Below are 21,551 nucleotides of genomic sequence, written 5' to 3' on the forward strand. Positions count from 1 at the left end.
AGTGCTCTAGTTTGACTTGTAACTAGACCAAAAAGTTTAGAAAGGTGAAAAGTATGTGGACCTCATTCAGTGGTTATTTCAAGTGGTAGAGAGAACTCAGTTTGCCAGGAAGCATTCATGGGGATATCAAGAATTGGATAGGAGTCATGAGCCTGCATTTATTCCAGTTTACCTGATATAAATCCAACATATGAAAAAAAAAACAAAGCAGACTACACAAGTCATTTATAAGCATATGCAATATGTTTAATGATTTAGAAGTCCTATAAAAATTTTAAGTATGCTCTGATCTTCAAAAAAAAGTTTGTCAAATAAAACAAAATAGAAGAGAAACTTATGCACACTTCCTCAAGCTCCATATAGCCAAACTGATGAGCCTGTTATCAAGGACTCAGTCTGACTGGTCTTATGAGGAATGCAGGAAATCCAGCTCAGACCACTGAACTTCCATTCTGTCATGCATAGAAAAAGCATCAAAAGCAATGCAAAAACCTATTTCCTTAGACAACTGTGTAATTACCTGCCTTGGGATAAGTTTGTACCTCTCCTTCTCAATTTGAATCTGCTTGTAGTCTTTGGGCTGAGGGCTAATTATCTTCTTGATTTTGTATATTTATTTCCTTTAACAGCAATCTAAAGCAATAAGATCAATGTTTTGCCTTTGCAGACTCCTCCTGAGTAGTGGACTTCTTGTTTTGTGCTTCTTGTTTTATAGAACATAGTGTCAGTTCAAGGTTTCCTGTCTTCCAAGTTATAAGAAGATGGTGCTTGGCCCTTCTGCTTAGAGAAAAGGAAATGAGTCTGGGGCTGGACCCAAGAAAACCCCAACATTGCCACCCAAATCCAAATTTGTTCTTCAAATTGCAACAAAATTCTTTCTTGACTATTTGCATCAAAGGAAAAAACCAACCAAACAAACAAAAACTGTACTATTAAGATATGGACCACTGGGAACTTTGTTTCAACATTCAAAAAAATAGGTTGAAATGTATTAAAATCTTGTTAGCTTGCACTCTTAAATAAAATCCCAAACCAAAATTAGAGGGCAGTTTGTTGCTGTTTTAAATTCAAGAGGACATATTCTGTGAACAAAGAGGCATGGTCTTCTTCCGGTCTCTTGGTTGACAGTGAACTGCAGTAGGAGCTGTCTCCACATGGACTTTCTGTAGGCTAATAACGTGCAAGTTTGCAAGACAGATCTATCACTAAAGCAGGGCACTAACTGAGTGGCGATTTTCATGAAATTCCACGATGCAATGCAGTGAAAGCAGTCTCAGAGACTTCCATCATTTGAAGGAAAAAAACAAATTCTTAAATCACCCAAGAAACACTCAAGTAGCATGTAGAGATATGTGAAAGGATCATGTAACTGCCAAAGTTTTGTTTCATTAATAAATCAGCCTTGGAACATCAAAATAAGGGTGCTTTAGCAGACCCAGTGTTTTCATGATTTGTCTATTTAAGGAAGGCATGATAAAACTCACCCTTTCCTGCAGATAGGTGCAGTTTAGACCAACACCTTCTCAAGAGAACATTCTGTGACAAGATCAGCCAGCTGTGTCTTTCCCTGCAGCACCTTCCACTACTTCATAGATCTGTGTCACAACTGAAACAATGCTTGGGGCTCTCTCATACAGAAGCTCCATCTTGACTTTGTTGTCTATATTGACTCTGTATCTCAAGGAAATAGGATGACCAGACCTCATCACCATGTCCACTTCAATGTTTTGAGTGCTAATACTCTCTTTGCATTTGCTGTCACCGAACCGAGAAAGAAAATCTCAGTCAGGACAGCTGCATTTATAGTCATGAATGCCACCCTGACATGGGGACAGGCTAAGCACTGTTACAGCATTACTTTCTCCCCCTCATCCATGACTGTGGAGAAAATCAATGCTTAATGATCTATCTCTAAGGGTGAACTGCTGATTATAGCAAATATTTGTTACAAACAGGTAGCAGGCACATATTTTTCAAGAAATAGTCTTGTAGTTTGTTCATGGTACCATTTCTCATGATCCCGAAAGCATTTAACAAAGGCAACTCTTGTCACCAGAACCATAGATTCAGGCTCTGGCATCCTATTGCAGCCCCTTCTTCATGTCAGAAAACATCATAACGCTCCTTCATCTCAGAAAAGTACTTCAAAAATTCAGCTTTGCAAGAGCTGCAAGGCATTTGGAAATCACTGGGAGAAAACGTGCCATGAAAGTGAATGTCTTCACTGTGTGGTGCAAATATACGTTAAGCAATAAAATTCTAGTTCTCAAATAAACTTGTCTTGTTTTGATATTCAAGGAAGTAAAAAAAGATACACATACTTCTCATTTCATCCTGACAAGATACAAAACCAGCCTATTTTTATATAGTTGCCCAATATGGACAATGAAAATAGCTGTCTTAATAAAGAGAAAGAAAAGGAAAACGCTAGATCTTGTGATGCAAAATCCTGAGGCTCACCTCAGAAGTGCTGAAGTTCTACCTGCTGGTACCCACTCCTTTAAAAAGTGCTTTTTACTCACAAAAGTAAAATCTGAAGAGTAATATACTTTGCAAAGAGTAAGCTTGAAAACTACAATTGTGTTGTAAATTTGCTTCTCACGACAGGTGATATTTGATCATTTGAATTAGCTGAAAATCCTTCGCATCAAGTGGCTATAAATCATCTGTCTCACACGTATTGCTACTAACCAGTGAGCATTTAGCAGCATTAGCACGGCCTGATAACTGCTCTCAGTGGGAGAAGGGCAGAGTACCTAAAGCAAATGCACGTGTCTCTGCCTGCAGAGGCCACTGCGGACAACACAAGTTTTTAAAGTAACATCCTGACCTCTCACATAAGAAGTAAGCCACAGCAGTGCCAAAATGCATGAGTATTTCAAAATCACAAGCCACGGCTTTTTTTTTTTTTTTTTCCAGAGGGAAAACAATTTCTTCTAACGATGATATTAGAATACAAATGTTGTGTGGTTACATTGGTACACATGCCGGATACTGCGTACCATTTTTCTACAAACAAGATTGAGAACTGAGGATAACAGTGTCTCCACTTATAAGGTTTGGGCAACAGGACTACTTCAAGGAAAACGATTATAGAGGAAACAGACTATTTTCAACACACAGCTTCTTATTCTCTGAGACATTTGCTGGTCGTACCTGTATTAAACTTTTCAGCATCTCCCTCAAAACTGCTGTGGGAGCACTCCAGAGGTATTAGTCAACACCTTAAAACTAGGTGAATACACATGTGAAAAATAGGTTTCCAAAAATCACTCTGCTCTGACCTAACACTAAAGATGCATTGATTGTATTAACTTACAAAATGGCTACTTTGATTCTTCAATGGATGATGCAATTTAAAATGAATAAATATGCTTTTAAATGGCTACTTTTCAGAGGTTTCAGAAATTATGCCAGTACTGATTTTCAAGTGATAGCTTGCTTAAGAAAACAACATACCAATGTGCCATCTCAGAAGTGATGCTATTACACAGAATTAAGCATTTATTCTTGTCTAATCTTGTGGCTCTCTGAAATCCAGGTATTAATGACATGCAGTATAACTAGGCTTTGGTCAGCTGAAAACGCCAACACTGTTTTCTTACTCACTTTGCTGGTTTACGCCTTCCAGCTGTGGTTAGATGTTGCTTTACAGCTGTAGGAAACCTCATATGTATACATGAAAAAAATTAAAAGGACAAATTATGTATTTGCATAATTGGAGGCTAAGGTAGAGCAAGTTAACGGGGATGCTAGTGGAAACATTTTAAACAGCTTGCTGCGATCTATACTTTCCTATTTCATTCTCCTGTAGTCTTAGGCTATTCCTTCCACTTCAAACATGCAGCGGTTCTGGTCCCTTTGTTACTAGCCATTCAGTGGTATCTTGACAGCAGAACTACATCTTCCTTCTCATTTAATAACTATTTATCATTCTGTATCTGCCCATTTTCAAGAAGGAATAAAGTTAAGTGTTCCAGAAATTGGAAAAAATTGAAGCTTGACCTTTATTAAGTGGGTTAATTGTCACAATCTCAGCATGTATGAAATTAATGACCAAAAAGTGGAACTTCAGAGTTTCAGAAGACTGGGTTAATGTCCAAAAAAGTCTAAACTCTGACCTTCTTGACATATGCCAAAAGAAACAGCCACCCTAATAAATTACTACCTGTGTGCAATTATAATAAACCATTCCTAGCATCCAATCACTTGAATTAATTGCTGCAAGGCAGTAGGGCTCTCTTATAGATATTCAAGTTAATCTAAAAATTCCTCTGCAGTTCAGACGAGGCATTTTGTGAATGCTTGGATTCAGTTTCGAAGAGCCTTATTCCTACCTTTGGACCACAAAACTGTATATAACACCACTTCTTAGTGCTAAAATTAGGCCTTGGCTGAGTTGCCAGCAGTGCTGAATGTGGTGAACCAAGGAAGAAATAAGCAGAGGGAAATGAATTTGCCTGATATGGGACACCTACATAGCTCCCAATTTTGCTTTACATAGGAGTAACAGTCATTTTTTGTGCAAGTGACAATAAATTGCAGAATGTTTAAGTCAAACAGTAATCACAAAAAGAAAGTTAAAAAAAAACACTCCGCACAGATCCATGTTAAACAACAGCACAACACAAAAGCTATGGACTTGTATGGGGATGGGCTGGTGAGGACAGCCAATATTTCTCCTCTGGACAGCAGCGCCTCTGCAGAACAGGAAGGTGATCCCAGCCTGGTGCAAGGCAGCAAAAAAAGCACAGGAACACCTGCAAGTGCAATGGGGCATGGTGCGGGAACCCAGCTACTGTCAGTCAGCGTACAGAGAAACCAGAGCGGGATAAGATGGGCAACCCCACCTTTGTCCCTTTTTGGAGGACAAATGAGTCGTGTTCAGGGCTTCAAGCTGGCCCATTTTTCAACAATAATATATGCTTAATAATAAATAGAATGCTAAGTGTTTAAGTTCAGTTATCTAAGTTTGCTGGTATCCCGGTCTGTGCATAAATAATGGCGATTCAGCTGGGAAACACCAGCATGATTTTATTCCCTGTCCTCATGCAGATTTTAAGCAACTTTCTGAAGAAGCAAAGAAAGGTCTCAATGGGCTGCAGATCTATTCCAGATCTATGCCTTCCTGCTCGAAGGCACCAGTTCTAATGGTCAGCAGTACTTATTTTTAATGCCTGAACAGAATTGGAAAATGATTGTGTTTGTCCAAAATTACAAAGTTCCAAAAAAGCAAAACAAAACAAAACTGTATTTTGTGCGGGACAAACCCCAAACCTTTGAAAAATAGAAATAAAAAAGAAACGAGAAGAGTTCTGAGCACAGTGGACACAAGGGTTGGCCTGGAACACTGAAGGCTCAGGTTCAAAGCTGTGTTCGATCACCTTGGTGCAACAAAACAGCCCCATATGGAAAAGTATTATTAGGACTAAGCTCCCCAAGTTCAGACACATTACCTTCCAGGTGAGTGTCCTGAACACAGCACTGCCTTGGATTTCACTGTTGCTTCCTGTGGCTCCGAGCAATGCTCCCAGATGGGACTCACAAAGCCCCTCTGTACCCCCAGCACCGAGCAGCTCTCTCGCAGCAGCCAAGGGGCACAACCAATATATGGTGCTACACAAAACAACTTATTTGGTCATACTTCAAAGCCTGTTACAGATAATCCAGGAGAATGAATACAAGAGCAGTTATATTCAGCAAAGGGCTACAGAAAAAAGGGAAAAAAATAGATGTTTTGGTTTCTGTTTGGTGCCACAGGACAGCGAATGTGGTATTTAGGAAAATTTGAATGTTGTTGTGCTTTTCACTAAATGGATTCACAGAAATAGATTTCACTTGTATCACTAAAGCTGAAGCTTGTGCCATTTACACTAACTTCATAACTGCCATCCTTTCAGTTGTGAGATACGCTGAACATTTCAGTGAATTTAAGGAAAGACAAAGCCCAAAAGAAGCCCCGTCCTTTTATGTTGTCTCATCTTTTCCTCATAAGTACAATTGTGATTTTTATCTTATTTTAAACAAAAAATCTTGCACGATTTCCAAGCCTGCTGCACTTATTAGGAAATAGATGTGGACACCAGAGAAATGCTAAGGAAGCTCTTCTAACGGTGAGTCACCAATTTACATGCTGTACTTGGTGCAGTAAGACACCTGAAGAAGGAAGCAGGTAGTAATTACACGTTAGTCGTGTGATCCCACCTGACTTCAACATGGATTAAAAGTCTTCTAGAGAAAAGGATCAGATGTGGCTTCATTTGAGTGTTTGGCAGAGGAGTGTTTTGTCTAAACGCTCCTGTCTGGCACAGAGTATAAGGAACACCAGAGACTCACTTTCAGTTCATAAAATCAGAAAAGAGCAGCAGATTTGGGGAGCATCTTCAATGCATCAGATTGAAGCGCTTCGAAGTACACTGTTTCATCATTTCTTCACATTTTTCTATAAGGTAAGAACTGGCAGCCACAGGTATTACATAGTCTCTAAACGTATAAACTAGAGAAAAGCAGAATGTATAACTTAAACCTTCCAGCATACCTTTGATATACCCAAGTTTCATGATTATGATGCTCAATCCTCCGTAAAGGCAAATCAGTTTCAGGTATGCAGCTAGTGATGAGTTGCACACATCTTCTACACCGATGGCCTTTAAGCAACATCCAGCCTCCATCCTACCTCCAGCCAGAAGGCTCTCGGCTCGTGTACTCATGACACTTAGTCTAAGGTTGAACGCACATACTTCACATTTTTTCCAGAGTGGAGATTGTTGCTCTGTTTCGTGTGTTTTATGACTTCAAACGCAGGGCTGGAAGGACACAACCTTGCAGTACGCAGTCGAAGCTGCAGGTTGTTAGGGGAATGACTCATCAGTAGGTACGTTCATGCAAAATTCAAAAGGTTTTTCTTCCCTTCTTGTTTTGTTTTTGGAGAACAGTCTGAGAAATCCAAGCGATGTCTTTCTTGCATGAGTACTTCACACAGACAGCTAAACAGAAGCAAGATTTGGCATTTAGCCTGAGATTAGTGTGAACAGCCTCTTAACCAAACATTATGAAGAAAGTTAACTTTAAAATGCTTTGAAAGGTCTGTTTTCATGACAGATGGTAATAAGGGCTCATCAGCGCCAATTTTTTTTTGTTTCCACCTCAGTTTTCAAAAGCTTAAGTTTAAGGTTAGTTCTGAGAAACCATTACATGTGTAAAGGAAAAATGCAAATTACAAAATTAGATTACTCACTACTTTTATTGTGTGCAACACTTTGCTAAATAACACTAACATCTGAAGAGTAAGAATTTGACTGTGTGCTTAATAGATTGGTTTCTCTTTCTGTTTACTAGAATCTCCCTTCTAACTGTCAGATATTTCTCCTTTAACCTTCACCTGTGAACAGTTACTCCTCTTCCCATTCCCCATGAGATACAGCAGTCAACAGCAGGTACAGATTTTGTTCGTATAATACACTCACTAGGGAAGATATAGTAGAACTATATTTTATTCAAGAAAACCTACATATCCCGTCCTGTGGTGACCACAGGCTTTGCTAAGCCATAGATATCAGCAAATACTGGAACAAAATACAGTGTATCAGATTGAATCAAAGCATGTAAATTCCGGATTACAGTTATAATTCTCAGGGAAGGCTAGATTCAAGATTTCATCATAGTATCTACTACAGTGTTGTGCAATGTAGCTGGCAGAAACAGAAATGGAATACTGGTCCTAATAAAAAGTGATAAGTAACTAGTTCTGTATGACATTTAAACTGTCAAGACAACAATTCATGACGTTCTACCAAAGGCAGCGTATAGTTACAAAAATACTGGTCCAGCATCTTATCTCGTTAGTGGTGAAGCAATATCCAAGGTGCAATGGCAACATACCATTCTTAGTGAAATAATTTTTTTAAAAAACTTTTTTTTTTTTTAATTTTCCCCACACTGATACTAGCTCAACACCAAAAATGCTATGACAACCTGAAACTCATTACTTATGTGCATTGCACCAAAAATTTATGCAAAAACACGTTTTCCAAGTCGTAGTATGAAAGAAGCAAAATCTAATAAAACTATGTATATGCCAAAAGACATTTTACTGCAACTGATCTTGGATGAACAGCTTGCAACATTTATTGAACTTCCAACTGCTGTCCAAGCTTCTCCATTCTTTCCAATATCTTGATTTTAAGAAAACACAGGTAAAAGACAAAGTCCTTAATAACGAGAGTAGAATTAAATCACTTTATATACCTCTCCATTCACTCACAAAATAAAAATATTCCACCCTCTTCTCCTTACAACAAACAGGTAATTTCAAAGTCAAACCTTGAAATTACACTTGTCCTGATATTGCACTATGGTAGGATTTTATTGTTTCCAACTGTAAGTTAAAAGATTGTACGACGGTGACCAAAATTGCTGGAGACAGTAAACCTGGTTAACTTGTGGAGGTATCCAGAAAAATGTGCATCAGAAAGACACGCTATAAATGGCAAAGTATACTGCAGACTAGGCTTTGGTTTGGACTTGGGCCAAAAATACATTAGCCTACCTGCCATTTCCTTCAAGAAAACAGTGTCCATGAGCATCTTAAGCAAAAGACAAAGTTGAGTAAGATCAGGTAACCATGTCACATTCAGTGTTACATCCAACAACACAGAAATGAAAGAGTAGCAGACAGGAATATTAATCATATTTTCCTTTTAATAATGGTTTAGTCAAAAGTGGAGCTTTGAAAATCTCTAGCTAATTGTGAAAACCTGTAGAAGCTGGGAAGCAACCTCACTTTGAACAGTACACTTTAAAGCTGTGGCTTGGCCTATCTGCTTTCAAACTCTCCAGTAGCACTGCCAACCTTGTAAATAAAAGGTACCACCTGGAAATAAAAAAGTCAGCCTTTAAAAGTTGGTGAATTTAGTATTGTAGCAGCCTAGCTCTGACTGAAGAAGAAAGATGAGATATTTTTATACAGTAAACAAAAGACAAAGTAAACTGAAATCTTCAGAGATCACTTTAAGTGTATACAATTTGGATTCTCATCAACATTTAAAACTACCAATCATAAGGTTGCCACCTTACCTTTTTCTGGACTGGCATACCTGATTTTAAACAGGTTTTCATCAAGTCCCCCAAGTTTCTGATCCTCTTATCCAGTTTTCTGCTGTACTGCTCTTCCACCTTCATGCTGAATACCGAGTCAGTCCTGCCTTCTGCCTTTCTTGGCAGGAGGCAGAGCAAGCTTTTAATTTCGGTAGTCAGAGTGACAGAACAACAAAAGCACAGCAGATAGAAGAGCTTAATTCTTCCCCAGGAAGAAAATACATTTGGTTCAACAAAGGGCTGCAAAATCTTCCAAAGGCACCTCTATCCCCAGTTTCTGCCTGAAAGCAAGATGGCAATCTTAATTGAAAAGGGGTGCTAAACCTTTTTAATAACTTAAAAATTCATTTTTATATAAAGCAGCAAAAACATTTTTCTCTGCAGAAAGAGAAATGTTAACAAAGAAACACACCAACATAAATGCACTGTTCATAAACTTCAGCTAATTTAATTTCACAAGAAAGTCAAATTTTAGGACTATTCTTTAACCTCATCAGTACTTTCTGAAGAAGATTCTTTGGCATCTTCAGTCTCTCTGTTGCTTTCCTCTTTATTTAAATTTTCACTTTCTGACTTGGTCCCATTGAATAGAGAGTTTTCACCATTTACAAACCCATTTTCTGTGACTTCCGCATCCATAGCTTCATCAATCTTTAAGTCCCCTTGCTCTTCCACATCATCTAGGTTTCTCAAGACAATAGGGAGTCGAGAGTCTGCCACAGTGTTCTCCAACAAGGCAATATTGCTCTCTTCATATTTAGGAAGTGGAGCTCCATCCGCCATTTGTTTGGTATAGTACTCTCGGCTAGCAGCAGCACTCTTTACTGCCTTCTCCAAGATCTCTTTTTCACCTAATCGCAGTTTGATAGCCATTGTCGCATGTGAAGTAAGGTCATGGGTCTCCAAGAATGACTTGTCATCCTGGTAGAAAAGAAAAAGCAAATTTTTGTTACCAACAACAGAAGAAATCCCTTAATTTTCCTCTCTGTGCTTTAACAGTAAGCGACAGCAGCTGCTTCAGGCTGATCCAAATAGACATATAAGAATGAGGGGGCCTGCATAAAGTTCCAGCGAAATTTGTCACATATCCATAAAGAAGGCAAACATTTCTCCACATAGGTCAGCCTGCATAACTAGCAAAGTCAGGAGACTTCGCAAACATATGAAGCATATAGGCTCAATTAAAATACGCCTGCAGTAGCAGCATGTTTCTTTGCAGTTTGGAGAACACAACTAAGAGACAACAAGTTGAAACTGATTCCCAATTTTACTTGCAGAGAAAAAGCAAGTAGCCTTTATTCAGTGAATCAAAGAAAAATTACATTAACAAAATCTTCTTTCTTGCAATCTTATTTGATTTTCCTTAGATAATGCAAATACGTTTCCACACTTTAAGAAGTGCAAAATGCATTAAGTACTACTGTTCAGATGAAAGTTTGGAAGGAGAAGATGGGGGACAAAATATCTTTTCTTACAATTGTAATACAAAACACTTCAAGTTATATATAATAGTAATTTTACCTCCACAGTTGTTTTATAGGTTTTCAAAAGAAGGGATGCTCTGGCTTCTAGGAATGTCCAAAGTTTAACTTCATTGTCCCAGCTAATAGGAAACTCAGAGTTCCCCAGAGTGAAGATTTTATCAATGGCATGTTCGCCTATCAAGTGTTCCTTCAGCTCTTCTGCAACAAGTACAAAACCAATCTGTTAAAAACAATCTTGTCATTCACTTCACTAGCTGACAAACTGCAGAAAAGTTTATCTTCAAGAGTATATTCCTGAGCAGCTCAGCAAAAAAAACGGTCCTCAAATGAGAATGACCAAATATGCCGATTAATTCCAGGATTCTCCTCAAAGAGGCAACTGGAAGGTTTGAGGTGAGGAGAAGGATCTTCTCCACTCTAAAAGAAGATCTGTTTATTTTAGTATCTCATACACAATGTAATTCTGACAGTGAGATAGGATGTTTTGCATAATAACTGATAAACTAAACTGAAAGGAATAATTCTTCAAAGAGTTCAGTGAACATTTTGATAATAAAAGGAACAGGGCAGAGAAAATTGCAAACAATAATGGATTATTTTTCGTAATGTTTTAGAAATCTGTTTCAGCAGCAGAAACTACCTATGGTTGGTCAAAAGAGACATCCATCAAAAACCCTTATAGGGAGCAGAAAATGCTTAACCAGCTCCTTGACATTACACGAATTCTATCAATCTTTTAATTACCACATTCCACTCCTGCAAAGCAGCTATCACAAACTTGAAGTAAAATGCATCACAAACAGTGGAATGATGACTGACATCTACAATATAGATTGCTATGTACTTAAATTTCCACTTGTTTACAAGAGGATTATCAAAGGCAGTATCTCTCTGCTAATGGAATAACTCCTTGTATGTAGTTTCCCAATAAGCTTACCAGTTTTATCAGAAAGTATTAAAGACACATGAGTAATCAAAGCACAATCATATCCGAGAAGTGCAATTAAGATGTCCACTCATTATAGTTCCTTTTCCAAGACAAAATTAACCCCCCTGTCAGATTCTTTACTTGAATTTCTTAAAAAGTTCTCAAAGATGGACAACAGTATGCAGCAAAGTCATGACACTAAAGAAGGCAAGTTTTTATAAAAGAAAACAAATGGAGCACATGCAAAAAACTTAACAGCTCCAATATTCCTACTGATATTAAATCTATATCATTTGCACCGCATACCAGACTGCAAGGCAGTTCTCTCACTGTCATGTAAAAGTTGCATCTATTTTCCCCACGAATCCCTCCAGCATAAGAGAAACACTACAAAGACTACTAAATACATTATTTGAATTTAGATCATAAATTGTCAAAATACTTTAAACACTCAACTTTGAAATCTCTCTTCCATTTTTCTCATATAATACAGAATATTCCGATTCTGCACATACATGATTCAGGTAGTAAAGGCTAATCCGCATTGATTTTAAGACTGTACTAACACCCTGAGTCTCATATGATCTTGTTTTGTGAACCGTTTTTAAAACTAAGAAATAAAGATAAAGCTCCAAAGCTCATTCACTCAACAACAGCCTGGGAGATTAACTAACAATTGGATCGCCTCTTCAGGAGTTCCGAAAAGGTCTATGTTACTACAGTACATGACATGGCCAAAGATTGGGTTTCTCACTGGCTTACAGGTGTGCTTGTAATGTCTACTCCAACAATTCCTTTTCTGACCTTCTATCTTAATCTATCTTCTATCTCAATGTTTTATAGAAATGTCTGCCACTTTCCTGCAAGATAAAAACAAAACAGAACAAAAATCAAAACCATAAACACAGATTGTTTTGTCTTACCTTCATTCATACAAAACACTCGAAGGAAAGCCAGAAGCTGGGCAGAGATTGGAGGTTCAATGGAGTGCAAGGCAAAAACACTAGAACTATGAAAAGAAGCAATCAAACAAGAGAAAATGCAAGTTCTATTGTTATACTTCTGAACTTATTTAAAAAGACCTTAAAGAATATAATAAATGCAGTGTTACAAAAGTAACTTTAAACTGAAGAAAGTCTTTTCTAACCTGTATCTGAAAAGAACAGGTATCTCTACAATTTTACACTTACAATGATTTTTATACGGTTTTCATAACCAAATTCATGAAAATGCAGTGTTTCATGTCTGCTGCTCCTAACAGTACCCTCTGGACTGAAAAGAATAAAGGAAAATGCTGTGGTTCACATACTGAGCATTGTAGTATGTCTGCAAGGGATAGGAAAGAAAGGAAAACCACAAATCAATCCTCACTGTTTTTGTTCAAATAGTTATTAAAGCAAAGACTTTTTTCCCTTATATATGGTCCAAATTAGATAGAACTTCTGTAAATATTATTATAACAACTTTAGTTTACTATACAAACATGAGAAATATTAGACACAAGAAAACTATCACAAAACAGCTTTATGTATGCTCTAATGGACATTACATACATAAGAAATGTGGGTGGGTGGTTTTTTTTTTCTTGGTTTTTTTTTTTTTTTGAAAAAACAACATTGCATTGTGTTTTACTTACGTTGGGATACCAGCACGAGCTAAGACCTCTGCCTTCATAGCATACAGCCTGTCACTTTTACTCACGCCAAGCTTTATTTTCACTCTGTCATGTGAATTATTATCAAAGAAAAAACCACTGTGGATCACAAATTCAGCGTTTGACCGAGTGCCATAAAAAATGTAAATCTAGAAGGATGAAAAGAGAAGTGAAGGGACAGGAAAAAAGCTTAAGATTAGCTCACAAATCTGACATAATTTGAAAGTTATTCCTTGGAAAAGTTACTATTCACAGTACAAGTTATACTTGGTCATATGAAGAAACACGCTTTGTTTTATGGTATTGATTCAAATGCTGTATATCACATATAAACTTCATAAAGTCTAGAGGTAGATGTAAACATATACATGGAACTGAGAAACTGAAAGGAGAGAAACAATTCTTAACCCGTATTTAAAAAAAAAAAACCTAACTGCTTTGTTTCTCACATTCTCATAAAGTACTGGTATTTAGAAATAAGCTTTCAAAGATCCTACACCATCATGGGCCAAAGAACATTCTGAGACAAGGACAACTCATTAAAAATATTGATGTTTCTGGGGTCATTTTTTCCCCTATATGCTCACACAGTAGAGTAATGGAAGGATTGGCCTGGCTTGGTTTTAATGTTACCGAAAGACATACATGTACCAAAGTAAATTATACAGAGATCGGTTCAGTGTTCAGCCAGTACTACCACTTGTGCTACACTCCAAACCCTTTATCTAAAGCAAATGCATTACTTTAATTCATACACAAAGATCTGTTCCTAAATATAACCTGCAAAAAGTTTAACCAAAAGTGGATACAAGAAAGGCAGTTCTGCAAAAAGCAGAACAAGCAAAATCTCTTTTCTTACAGGTGCTTTTATATCTGATTAATTTGCCTATAAAGGGCAAAATTCAATTAAGTTTTCCTCTTGTTTGTTGACTGTGGTGGAACAGTGACCAACTGAGGTCTGTTTTCTATGCTCAGTAACTGATTTTCCTGAAATACCTACAGATAGCTAATAATCTTTGATAGCCATCACACTGATAAATTTGGTTAAAATAAATTTAAAACCTATTAGAGTAGGCAAAGTGCACACCCACAGCATTACAAACTCACAGGGCTAAGCTGTACAAAATCTATGGGCAAGAGGTCTGAGTAGTAGTCGTCTCCTAAATCAAGAGGATATTTTTCCTTTTCCCTTGACAATGGAATTGTCAATCAAACAATAAAGTCTCAACAGTTACAGAATTCCTTGCTTAACTTTAGGATAGGGCAATGCTCTGGATATCTGAATGCCTGCACTCCTGGCTAGCTGACAGAAAAAGGCACAATGTTCTCTTAAGGGCTCAACAACACTAGCAATGCCATTTACTTTCTTAGTTTTCAATTTTAGATTAGAAGTATTTGCCCTAAGCACTAAATGCTTAAATGTTATATTTAATTATAGTAGACATTATACTATAAGGCAGGCATATAATGAATGAGTGACCTGCCTATGTACGCAAGGGCTAAGTCAGGTCAGCAACTCCCTCCTCCAAGAAGGCCCTTCCATAAAGTGCTTAGGAAAACCATGGGAAATGAAATGCCAGTGCAAATCTCCACTTGATTACAGGAAATGTTGCACAATCAGAAGAAACTCTAGCTCAATTAGTTCAAGAGACCAGTTTCAAAACTACTGTGCTATATCTCATATTAAACTGTCACAGTCATGAGTACATTATATGGTATTCTCTTACACAAGAAGGCAAATTAGGCCATATGACAAGCTCCTGAATTCAAGGCCAGTGTTCGATAGACTCTGTGGACTTCCACCTGCTTTTCTGCAGCAAAAGCAGGGACTGTGCACTTTGCCTACTAAAACTGTAAGGAATAACATCTTCACAGCATATTAAAAGACTAAACCGTTATATAATTAAAACACTTTAATGACACCGATAGCAGTTAAAGTTTGCACAGATTTTTTAAAAAATGAATAGCAAAGTGAAACCACTAACATAAAATAAAAAGAGAGAAAGCCTCTAAAACTGAAATTGAGAGAGCAGCCAGAAAAGCTATGCAACACATCTATTGCCAGCTGTGGAAAATTATAAATTGGATCACTTCTGGAAAAAACTGTGGACCCCTTTTAACTCATCATACTGGTATAGGAAAAACAGCAAATATTTGACTACCATAACAAATTTTAAGAGCAACACAAAAAAATATACAATCACTGTGAACCACAACATAGAATGAGGATAAATACACCTCTGGAAAGCCATACTTAAAAAATTCATACATATCTTTGTTCAAAAAGAAGGTAACAATACATAGAGAAAATGAAAATCAAAAGACTATAAAGCGTAAGGCTAGCAAAATAATACACTTAAAGGTAGTAACTCGGATACTGAGTTAGAAAACATTTTAGAATGTTTCAGAGAAAAAATTCTCTTCTTTTTTTTGTCCATGCAGACTGCTATCACAGAAGCAGCAGGAAAAATGGAGTGCAGCAACACTGAGTGTTTATGCTGGCTGCTGACACAGCACAAGAACACTCCAATCAGAAATTTCCTACAGTCCCGAACCACCATGTTCAATGCATCACTCAACAAACTTAGTTTGAACATTCATTTTTTGTTTCTTAGCAGTTCTGAACAGAATGCTGGTATCCAAACTGCTCCGTGCATTTTACCAGTCTCACTCTTGGTACTTTCTGTTTAAGGACGAAGATGTGTATACATGCAGGCATATGAGCAGAAAAGGAAGGGAATATATCCTTAGGCCCCTTCTCATTTTCATTAAGCATGACAATGCAAAGATGAGTAAAATGACTGACAAGTATACTGCATTTAACCTCCTCTTAGAAACTAACAAGAAAAGTAAAACATTTTCAGAGTCTACAACCTGCCAGTGCAGATAAAGTAAGGTTCCAAATTTTAAATATATTTATCTTTGGTCATTTGGATATGAGTCTTTTATTAATCTTAGCAAGTATACCAAAGTCAGTGTCTGTGCGTTTAGCAGTGAATAAATATTTCAAGTAGTTCTCAAAAATATGAGGAATCAATACCCTCTTAAAATCAGGGTATGCTAGGTGATGGGAAATCTTTTATTTTGCAAACCATGTACTTAATTAGCTTGGTAGTATTTTCACACTGAATTAGCTAATCATAGTAAAATTCAAATGTAGCAGGGCTTAATCCAAACCACTCTTCTATTATAATTTTATAGGGAGTTTTCAAGTGTCATTTTTTGTGCAAATTTTAGTAGTAGATTAGCAAAACTGTTGCAGCTAATTAAAATCTTTGAGATCAGCTATCTACTATACGACCATTGGTACAGACTACCTTTATCAGGGTTATCTTTCATTTTCCAGTACGTTTCTGCACAAAGCTTCATAGAAGAACTATTATGTAGATATAACTGTTCACATTACCTGTTCTCCAGCCTTGAAATCTTGAAGTGCTACACATTCACATCGGTCATCTTCTAAATTGTAGCCTGTAGTGATCTACCCAAGGGAAGACCAACAAAAGCATCTTTAGCATTTTTTTTTTTAGCTATCTCTCCTGGCACCTATAGAACATCATCCTATTGGAAATACATATCGACAGTAGCAATTGCATACATTTATTTCTCTACTCAATATAATATAGTTAGAAATAAATGTTTTATGATTCCTAAACAATCTCTTTTAAAAATTCTCTCTGAATTGAAGAAATCTAAGGAAGGAAATAACTGAAGTGAACAGAAGTCTGTGAGACAAAGTATGATAGAATCACAGAATCATAAAATGGTTTGGGTTGGAGACTATTAGGGTTCCAACCCTCCCTACCATGGAGGTTGCCATCCATTCGATCAGGCTGCCCAGGGCTCAATCCAACCTGGATTTGAAGACCTCCAGTGATGGGGCATCCACAGTTTCTCTGGGCAACCTGTTCCAGAGCCTCACCATCCTCTGACTAAATAATTTCCTCCTAATATTTAATGCAAATCTACCCTATTTTAGTTTAAAACCATTACCCCTTGTTCTATCACTATCAGACCATGTAAAAAGTTGGTCTCCCTCCTGTCTATAAGGTCCCTTTATGTACCGAAAGGTTGCAGTGAGGTCTTCCTGGAGCCTTCTCTTCTTCAGACTGAACAAGCCCAGCTCCCTTGACCTTTTCTTGTAGTAGAGGTGCTCCAGCCCTCTGATCATCTCCACGGCCTCCTCCAACAGTTCCACATCTTTCTTGTGATGTGGCCCCCAGATGTGGACGCAGTATTCCCAATGGAACCTCACAAGGGCAGAGCAGAGGGGGATAATCACCTCCCTCACTCTGCTGGCCACAGTTCACAAAGATGTTGAAGAGCACTGGTCCAAAGACAGTCTCTTGGGGGATACCACTTGTCACCGTTTCCCCTGTCTGTTTCATGCTAAAGCCAGTTGCCTGTTATAAAGTTCTTTACCTTTTAGTCACTCCCATGAGGCACACAGGAGCCTCTGACAGTTTTACATCCTGTGTTATATCCTCCAACTACCGGCATGTTTTTGATCTCTCAATGAAAATGTATTAGATAACTATGGCTCTTTAGGGGATATAATCTTCAGAAAATTATAATTTACATGTAAATAATCTCTTTATCTAAAGTTAGGTAATATCCTTAAAATTCTAACAGGACTTTTATTTGAGTAGACAATGGAAGAGGGTAAATTTCTTAACCAACCTGTACTTCTCCAAAACCATGAAGTGTTCACACCGACAAGTAAGGCTATTCTAAAAATGTAATACTTTCACATTACTTTTTCTTGAATATTATTGTAAAGATCATAAAATCATAGAATGGCCTGAGTTGAAAAGGACCTCAAAGATCATCTAATTTCAACCCCCCTGCTGAGTGCAGGATCGTCAACCATTAGACCAGGTTGCCCAGAGCCATGTCCAGCCTGCCTTGAACACCTCCGGGGACGGGGCATCCACAACCTCCTTGGGCAACCTGTTCCAGTGCGTCACCACCCTCTGAGTGAAAAAATTCCTCCTAGTATCTAACCTAAATCTCCCCTGTCTCAGTTTAAAACCATCCCCCCTTGTCCTATCGTTATCCATCCTCATAAACAATCGTTCCCCTTCCTGTTTATACGCTCCCTTCAAGTATTGGAAGGCCACAATGAGGTCTCCCTGGAGCCTTCTCTTCTCCAAACTAAAAAAGCCCAGTTCCCTCAACCTTTCCTCATAGGAGAGGTGCTCCAGCCCTCTGATCATCTTGGTGGCCCTCCTCTGAACTCGTTCCAAGAGCTCCGTGTCTTCCTTGTGCTGGGAGACCCAGGCCTGGATGCAGTACTCCAGATGGGGCCTCACAAGAGCCCCATATATAGATAAAGACACAGATGCAAACACAGGCTGAAACAAAATCTGCTGCACAATCAGAAAACAACTATTATGGCAGGCATTCTGAATTTAGTATTTAAAAAGCTAACTTATTGAAAAATATGCTCTACAGGAAAACATAGAAGTAGTCGAAGCTTCTCTATCAGTCTTTGTAAATGAAAACATATTTCTTCTACTTACAGTTGAGTTTAGCTATACTGTGATTCCCATCTTGGATGAAATTTATCCAAAGACAGAACTCCATGGGTTATTTTGAAAGCCTTGTCGATGGTTTACATATTAATAGTTTTACACTGCTTGCATAATCAAAGGTGCATTTGTAAGCCAAAACAATGCTTTCAAAGTGACCACAGAGAACTTGTCTCAGACGCAGCACATCCAACATGGCAGCCACAAGCTTGGGCAGCCTGGCCCCGTGGGACACTTGCATAACTGCACTGCACATGGAAGCCACCACTTAAGATCTATTAAAAGGATTTGTGGTATGTTGAGATCAGACGAGAACATCAGAGTCATGCAATACAGGCTACTGCAAAAGACAGACTGCAGTGTTTCAACACACAAGTTCCTGTACATTCATTATGCTGGACTGAACAATTTCTCATTAAAGATCCATCGTTTACAAAGTTATTCAACCTTGAACTGCTAGTTGCAAGTGGAGGGGATTTGCCCTCACTATTACAAGGTATCCTCTGAGCATTCAAAAAAGAGGAAACTCTTGACTGCACTTGACCTGTCCTGAATTTTCTTTTTCAAGTATAAACTGAATGAAATACATGAACACTCCCTTCCAGTCTCTCCAAAGGACCATGTAACAGGAGAATTTCAAGAACTGGAAGAATTCCAGTATGTTAAGGGAAGGATTTGGTCAGTTTAAGCATGCTTCACTAGACTACCACTAGTGTTTAGGGGCTATTTTTTCTCTTTTTTTGTGGGTTCAGTGGTGGTGTTTTCTTTCCTTTGTTTTAAACAGCAGCACATCTAAAAGGCTTTTCTGAAAAGCATAACAGAGTGCTAGACTTATTTCCTCTTTCTTTTAACATCAGTCATGTAGAAGAATTAACAGGGTGATTACTTCTCTTCCCACGTGATGGCTGACAAATTGCATCTCTCCAGTTTTATTTCTGAAGCAGGCTAATATATGAAATTCAAGTATTGCATAAAGCATGCAGTACTCTGCTTGGCCAGTGATTATGGACGGACCCGGCCCAATAGGCACAGTGTAGCTTATTTAAAGCTCTGGCAGAGCTGGTAATCAACCTCTGACTGTCAAAATACAATCCCACTAAAGAATAACAATGAGAAATGCATGAAGACAACCATTTTGATATAGTTCTTAGAGGAAGGTTGATCTAATTAATACTGTCAGAAGCACGAAAAAGCTGGATGGACCTGGCTTCAGTTAAACCCAAAGAGCATTTTATTATCCAGCTTGGGCAAAGAGGCCCTGTAGAATACAACAAGAACAGGAATATGTAGTAGGTCACTGACTCTGGAAGCATTTCAGTATGTTTGGAATAGACTAGACAGTGGTACACACAATATCATCTCTAATTTCTTATACAACAAATTATTTATTTCATGTATTTTAAAGGGATGTGCCATATCTAGAGCAGAATCCACTCTCATCTCACTCTATAATAATATCAAGAGAGCTTACAGTTACCTTATCAGGTTGTTTTTCTTTTCAATTTCTAATAATACAATACACAGAATGAAAAAAGTTGAGTACCTTTTCTTATTGTCAATGTAATAGTTGTCTATCCTTCCTAACCCTACAGCTATTTTAAAGTAGCCTGTGTGGAAACATGAAACAAATGAGTAAAGTCTGTATAGAAATTCAAATTATTTAAGATTCCTCCCTTCCCCTCTCTTTTTTAGGATACATGTAAGCATAAAAAATTGCTTAGAGCCCTGATATACTACTGCACTAGCAGGTTTGGCTTCAGAGACTGGCTCCATATCAAACCCATTGTGAAGGAACATAGCAAATTACCTTATCAATTTAAATAGAAGTTTGAATGACTAAAACAACATACCTAGCTGCTCTTTTAATATGGGCAACTTATTTTTTTCCCTCCCAGAACCTTAATTCCCTTCCTCTTCCCCTTTAGTCCCAACTTTGAAGGCTTTCATTAAGAGTTGTCTAATGAATACAGGCAAGTCTCTGCAAAAGAATCATATAAGAGAAGCCCAGCAGAAGGGTACAAGAAGTACTGATGCTTGCAGCTAAGACTTACATTACAAAAATATATGTTTGGGAATTTAAAGCAATTTTCTTGATACTAGAAATTCTCACAGTAACTTTGTAGAGAAATCAAAGTTCTGAGATTGCAAAATAAATACTGAAAGGAAGAATCAGTATTAAAGAACAAAAGAAAAAATACAATACGCCAAACGTGCAACTTTGTAGCCTGGCCTTTGGTGCTGTAACTGGAACAACTATGGTAAAAATAAATTAACTAAGTATAAAGCGAGAAACAACTTACTTTAAATGAACAAAATGTAAATCAAGTTTTTCCTATACCAACAATACTAACACATGCTGCTGTCCTAACACTCAGGTCAGCTCTCCTACAAAAGGACTAGATTACTTCAAATAGCGTGGTCATATTTACTACTTAAAATGAATTATACTATCTACTGGAAATAAAAGTTCAGAATATGGATTTTGACGCATACACAACACTGGCTAAACAACATTGATAAACCGTCCTCTTACAGTTTTCCATTACCTCACTTCAACATTAACTAGCCTGTTAATGAAATCAAGACCTTATCCTCTAAACTAGCTCACGTAAGACAAAATGTCAGCAGATCTGTCTTTCTATATGCATGTCACCTTTTAAATGTTTAATATGCCCTAAAGTAGTATTTTTGCATTTTGTTTCTTTGATGTAGTAACAGATGTACTGTTTTTGTTGAACTGGGCTTTGTTCTTGTTGTTGCTGTCTCCATAACAAGGTTTTTTGGGCACAGTTAAGACAGCAGGCAGTATTTCTTAGCTGCAAATTTCTAACCACTTTCTCTAATGGCAGCTACAAGAC

At 37.6% G+C, this 21,551-nt stretch overlaps 1 protein-coding gene across 2 annotated transcripts in view; it reads right to left on the bottom strand.

Annotated features, from left to right (window-relative positions):
• Positions 7,476–21,551, bottom strand: part of SETD3 (SET domain containing 3) — a 55,080-nt gene continuing 41,004 nt past the window's right edge. Inside the window, exons 9-13 of one of the 2 annotated variants that reach the window (XM_021403307.1) lie at positions 16,569–16,643; positions 13,145–13,311; positions 12,432–12,517; positions 10,618–10,778; positions 7,476–10,017 (exon numbers count right to left, since the gene is read on the bottom strand). In XM_021403307.1, coding sequence (XP_021258982.1) covers positions 9,574–10,017; positions 10,618–10,778; positions 12,432–12,517; positions 13,145–13,311; positions 16,569–16,643 — 933 coding nt within the window. In that variant the 3' untranslated portion in view covers positions 7,476–9,573. The other variant, XM_021403308.1, reaches the window with a different exon arrangement.

Source organism: Numida meleagris, chromosome 6, assembly GCF_002078875.1.
Source record: "Numida meleagris isolate 19003 breed g44 Domestic line chromosome 6, NumMel1.0, whole genome shotgun sequence".
NCBI lineage: Eukaryota > Metazoa > Chordata > Aves > Galliformes > Numididae > Numida > Numida meleagris.